The following is a 6,130-nucleotide window of genomic DNA, read 5'->3' as shown; positions in this document are numbered from 1 at the left end:
AGGACGCGCCGAGGGCTGTCAGCGGCCACAGCTGCCTTCCCTGGCAAGCTCCGGGCTGCACGATGTACTCAGCCCTGGAGCTCTTTCTTCCTTTCAGTGCGTCTGTCAATAGGCTTGTGCAGAAAGCCATGCAAATCGCCTCTCCACATCAGAATCTGCTGAGCTAAAAAGGCCGTTAAATTCAATGGGCTGGCTTTCAGCGGGGCGGGGGCATCGTAGAAACGCTGAGCAGATCTTTAAACAGGAGACAAGCAAGCCCATGGCGTGATCCTTTCCATTCGACTGGGCACGGCCGTGCCCGTGTGCCAGTTCATCGTCCGGCTCGCACTGGGGCACGGGTACTGAGTGATCGAGGGGACGCTCGGTGTTCAGACGTCTCCTGCCAGACCCTGCCCTGCTCACTGTGACGATCCCGCGGCACCATTTCGTCCACCAAAGTCATTCAAGCCCAAACGACATGTGTGTTGATTCGTTTCTCGGGGGCCTGCCTGTCTGAAATAAACTGAAGTATAATTCTCATCACTGGATGGATCAGCGGACGTGGGAACCAATGTTCAATACCCTTAAGCCCCGGAAAGACTTGGGGGTTTCTGTAGCCGAAGGGGCAGTAGCCGGGACAGTTTCCTCACCGAGACACAGGCATCCCAGGGAACGCGGGGAGTTAGGGCGAACCTGGTACCCACACTGCCCGGAGGTGCGTGGCGACCTGAGGTCCTGTTCCTGGGGGTTCACACGGTAACGAACGAGCCGCCTGGCTTGCGCGGCTTACGTCGCAGCGCTGTCTCGTCGCTGCACTTTCTGTCTCGGTCTGGTCATTCGCGCAGAAAGTAAAGGTTTGTCCTCCGTATGGTTTTCCCTGACCGTGAAGATGCACCTGTTTGCGCCTGCGCCGTTTCACCGGCCGGGCCGCTCTCTCTCTAGGCTCCATCCTCCCTGAGATTATGATGCGATTAAATGACAGGGATGCTGACCTCCACCGGGAGCTGACCCGGCGACCCCGGCGATCGCGTGTGTGGAGCCGAAGGCAGGCCGGAGCAGGGCCTGGGGTCCCTCGGGAATGATGGGGACCCGGAGGCCACAGGCACCCTCAGGTGCGAGAGATGGCCGCGCCCATAAAGAGGAAACCTCGCAGGAGCACTTCCCGGGTGCACAGCGGGTGCAGCGGCTCTCGGGCCTGGAAGTGGGGAGCGGGGTGCCTGCAGGAACCCAGTCAGCCGAGCTGGGGACCGTGCCAGTGACCCAGGGACAGCCGGGGTGGGAGACGGGGACCCCAGCATCCAGGCAGGGTGGGGAAGAGTGCGGCGGAGGGGCCCCAGGCGGGCCTTGAACCCGAGGACAGACCGGTGGGTAGGGAGCAGCCCCCGCCCGCCAGGGGTCTCAGCAGAGCCGACGCCCCGCGGCCCTGGCCAGAGCCAGCCTCCCGCACTGGAGAGGGCCGTCGGTGTTCTGGGCCTTCGTCACACCTGGGCTCGCAAATATTTACTCCCCTGGCAGCTGATCTCTGTGACCCTTCCTGTGACATGGCCTTTGGCCGAGCACAGCCTGTCATTATGACGTTTATCACGTCTTTTCTTTCGGTGTCTTGTCCACGAACTCACACCGCAGTCGGAATCCTGCAGTTTTTCCTGTTCTCTCCTGAAAGGTCCATGGTTTTGTGTCTCAGACTCCAGGCTGTGGCCCGTCCTGAGTGAATGTGTGTCTGATGGGGGAGGTGGAGGTGACGGTGTTTGGGCTGTTGTTCTGCCTCTGATGTGGTCGCTCTGCTCTTGGGTGGAGGGGGTCCGCCAGCTTGAAGACGGCCTAGGTTGCTACCGTTTTCCAAGCAAGTCGGTCACTGAGCCTGGTTGTGGTGCCCTGTTGATCTATGGCCTGAGGGCAACCCAGTGACCTCGATCATTTATCTATTTATCTATCGGGAGGTGGGGGGTGGGGACGTGAAGCTCCCGGCCCCATTTCCAGCCACTGCTTGCTCAGATAAGCGCCCTGAGAAGGCACGCGGCGAAGACGGGAGCTCAGTCGTGCGTGTTCGAGCTGAACAGCTGTTTATGCCCCGACGGCCCGTGTGTGTCCCGCAGGCTCGCAGGTAGGTTTTCCGCAGTAAACTGACCGGAGCAGGAAGCGTTGGGAAACCTGCTTCTGGCAGGGCCCCCCGCAGAGAGGGAGAGGGAATGAATGATTAACCAGGGTGATGGCCGGACTCTCCGCAGCCCAGGGAGCAGCCTGTTGACTCACGCAGTGCGGGCGCGGGGCACGCCCCCCAAGCGCTCAGCTCTGCGGACGGTCTCCTTCCTCGTCGCGCAGGGGCCGTGGGGACACCGTGCTGAGCGGGGGACGCACACCTGGTCCAGGTCATTCCTGCTGCCGCTCGGAGCAGCCCTGTGTCCACCGCGCCCCGCCTTCTCCCGGCGTGGCTTGCAGACCGACAAAGGCCAGGTCCTCAGGGAGCTGTGGTCTGGGAGAAACTGAGGCGCTGTCCTGAGCGCGCCTGCCCTCAGCCACCTACTGTCCTGCAGAGGGGGGGCAGCCTCCGGCCGCTGGGCGCCTGGGGTGCCCGGGGTGAAGGTTGAGCTCCCTGGGCAAGCAGGCGGGGTCCCGGTCGCCCCTGGCCTGGAGCAGGAGCGGCTGTGCGCACAGTTCTCCGGCTTGTCGGACGGCGAGCAGCTGAGGAGGCCGCTCCTAACTCTCACGGAGCCCATCTCTATACACCTCGTCTTTTTAAACGGAATTTGTTGGGGGCGATACTTGGTAATAAAAGGAGAGCAGTTTCAGGTGCACAGGCCTGTGGTGCCTCATCTGCATATTGTGCTGTGTGTTCCCCACTCACGTCTCCTTCCGTCACCATCCACCCCCTTACCTCTTCCACCTCCCACCCCTCCCTCTGGTCACCCCCTGCTCCTGTCTGTGCCATGACTCTTCTTTCTCAGTCCCTCCACCTTTCCCCACCTCCCATCCCTCCCCTCTGACAGCTGTCAGTCTGTTGTCTGTATCTGAGAGTCTGTTTTTATTGTGTTTGTTTTAAAACCAATGATGACAGGTTGTCAGATTCACACACACACAGGCAGCCTGTGGTTGCCCGGCAGAGCGACACTGTCCCGCGGCCTCGGAGGACAGAGGCTGGGAAGACGCTGGGGGGTGGGGGCGGGGAGAGGGCGGGAGAGGGAGCTGCGGTCCCCAAGCCGTGGTTTCCTGGCCGCATCCAGGACCTGGCCGACCACCGCCGAGCTCCCCGCTGGAGAGGAGCTGCCGGAGCCCTTCTCTCTCTCAGGCGCGTCTCTCTGCCCTTCCTTGTGCCGCGTTCACTCTGCCCTCACTGCCCGACTGCTGCTCGGGTCACCGGTCCCGGCTCCCAGGCCACCGGCTTCTGCTCCGCTGGGGACGGCGGGGATCGAGCAGCCGGCAGCCCCGGCGGGAGAGACAGACGCGTGGGGTGTGGGTTGGATGACCCACAAGAGACCAGACATTTCCCTCTTCCTCCTGTTCCGCCTTCTGAGCCGTGAATTGATGTCCGTCCGTCCCGCTCTGCCCACGTCCCCGCTGCATTCTTTGCGCCGACGCTCTCCTCACATGTCTCCCACCACCCCCCCAAACGAGCAGCGAGCTGTGGGCCATTCAGGAAGTCGTCCAGGCCATAATGGCCCGTTATCTGCGGCCAGCGTTTACTCAGCTCCCCGCGCCCACTGCCCACTTGAAGCGGGGACTGGCTCGGAGCCCAGCTGCTCCCCCGCCAGCTCCGTCCACAGAGCTGCCCCGCTGCCCGCAGGCCCCTGTGCCCGCACCGTGTGCTCCTTCCAGGAAGGTTCTCGCTGGCATTTGAAAGGGTTGTGCTCTGGCCCTGGAGCGTGTTGCTCAGTGGATAGCGCGTCGGCCTGCAGACTGACGGGTCCCGGGTTCGATTCCTGGTTGGGGCACATGCCTGGGTTGTGGGCTCGATCCCCACTAGGGGGCGTGCAGGAGGCAGCTGATCCATGATTCTCTCTCATCATTGATGTTTCTCTCTCTCTCTCTCTCTCTCTCTCTCCTGCTCCCTTTCTCTCTGAAATCAATAAAAATATTTTGTTTTTTTTTTAAAAAGAGAGAAAAACGCCCAGCTCTGGCTCGTGCGGCACTGCTCCTCCCTCCCTCCCTCCTGCCTTTCCCTCGTCACCTGCCCATCCACCATTCCTCTCTGTCTCCCTGTATTTGTTTATTTATTTGTTTGTTTGTTGGGCTGGGCTTTGCTGACAAGATACAAATGCTGCCTCTGTGAGACATCGAAGGGACGGACGCTGAGAGTGAGGGGAAGGAAGGGCCACGCCTCCAGCCCCCATGGACATGGGCAGGAGTGGGAGAGAAGCTTCCAGAACTCGCTCCTGCGTTTGACGTGCAAATGCAGGTACAAGTAGAAATAGGTCGTGAGGTTTCGCTTCTGTTTTTATACAAAGGCGTGCGTGTCAGGCCCCGTGTTCTGCCGCTTTATCTTTAACCTTCCTTTCACCTGCGAGCTTTCCGGGGCCGTGAGTGCAGAGCAGCCTGTGGGGTGTGGCTGTGCCGGGCACGGGGCCTGCGGGGGCTTGGTAGCCGTCCACGCACAGCCGGCCTGTATGCAGATGCCTCTGCTGGACTCGCTGCCCAGGCCGGGGCGTTGTCTACTCGGTGTGGTTTTGTTTGGCATCTGTGAGGTTGCCTGGTGCAGGGCCGGAGGCACCTGGGTCTGCTCCGAGCACCGAGGCCCAGGCCTCTCTCCACTGGCGCCGTGTCTGCCTCCCGTGGAGTCCAGCCCGAGGCAGTGGCGGCGGCAGCTCCGCCCCGTCAGGTCCCGGGAGGAAGCGAGTCTCTGAGCGAGGACGCAGGAGCTTCATCAAACCTCGGCTCCAGGGCCAATGATGGCAAAACCATCCGGGACGGACGTGCACCCACAGCTCCCAGCCCGGCTGTATGGGGCGTGTGGGGCACGGAAGGGGGACTTCCTGTCCAGAGCTGGCCCTGGGCCCTGGGCAGCGTGTTTTCCCCACTGCAGGGGCAGCGTGCTCCCCAGACGCCGGCATCTGCTGATCACATTGATCCGTTTGGAAGAAGTTCGTCTAGAGGCGAGTTTCCATTGAGCGGGAGGAGAGAATGAATGGGCCCAGCCTCCCGCCCTTGTCCTCGGGGAAGAGAGCTCCCGGCCATGGTGAGGCCTCCAGACTGCGGGTCCGCACAGCACAGTGGGCCTCGGAGGTGGGCGCCCTCCTACGGCCCCGGCGATCGTCCGAGGACAGGCTGGCCTGCCCGTCGGAGGCCCAGGCACAGAGGGTGCAAGGGTGGAGCTTTGGGCCGTCGATGGACCGTGCTGGGAGCATCCTTAGGTTGGAGGCCGATACCTGCTCATAGTTTCCCACCAAGAGCCCTGAGGAACTCGGGAGGAGGCGTTGATCCAGCGCGTCCTCGCAGTTCTCTTCCCCGCTCGCATCCCGCTATGATGCCCGGTCTCAGGGATGTGGGAAGCCGGGGCAGGAGACGGGAACGCAGCGAGCGCCACGTGTGCTGTGCCACAGGCTCCGGACAGCCCGGCCCCTGCACAGGAAGCTGGTGTCTTTGAAGTGTTAGAACGGCCTCGGCCGAGTTAGCGTGTTGGACCGTGAACACCGTGACTCGCGGTCACACCAATCCACGGACTCCCACTTTAGGGGGCACTTTGTGCCGGGAGCCCTGGCAGCTGGTCAGACCCCGCAGGACCCCCTGCTGCCCGGCCCCCTGCTGAGGGGTGCCCGGCTGTGGCCTCCCCGGGCTGGGGGCTGGGAGGGGGGGCAGGCATCCTCTGCTGCCAGTGCTGGGCCCTGTCCCCAGGTCTGACCCGTGAGAAAGTGGGTGTGGATTTCACAGCCGCTCTCAAGGCTTCTGCCAACTTCTGTGAACAGATGTGGAAACAAAAAAAAAAAAAACCAAATAAAAAAGACAGAGGCCTCCGTTTCCTCACTGTGGTCGCTGGGGTGTTTCTGGGGGAGGGTGGACGGTGCTGTTTGCTCTCGGAGCCGGAGCGGGTGCGTGGACCATGCCTTGTTCAGTGGTCATGGCGGGCGGTGCCCATCGGCGGTGTCTGCCTTTTCCTCGTTGTTTCTAAGACACGGCTGGGAGCCCCGTGCCGTCGCCAGGTGTGTGGGAAACAGGGCGG

General features: G+C 62.2%; 1 protein-coding gene across 1 annotated transcript in view; it reads left to right on the top strand.

The window, feature by feature from the left end:
* The window catches only part of EGFR (epidermal growth factor receptor), a 105,316-nt gene that overhangs the window by 32,586 nt on the left and 66,600 nt on the right, over window positions 1–6,130 (top strand). Inside the window, 1 exon segment of the mRNA XM_014530349.1 lies at window positions 1,975–2,083. Within this exon segment, the coding sequence (XP_014385835.1) occupies window positions 1,975–2,083 (109 nt within the window).

The sequence above is a fragment of the Myotis brandtii genome, unplaced genomic scaffold (genome assembly GCF_000412655.1).
Source record: "Myotis brandtii unplaced genomic scaffold, ASM41265v1 scaffold1173, whole genome shotgun sequence".
NCBI lineage: Eukaryota > Metazoa > Chordata > Mammalia > Chiroptera > Vespertilionidae > Myotis > Myotis brandtii.
Note: the sequence above shows the minus strand (reverse complement) of the source record. Positions and strands in the feature narration are given on the sequence as shown.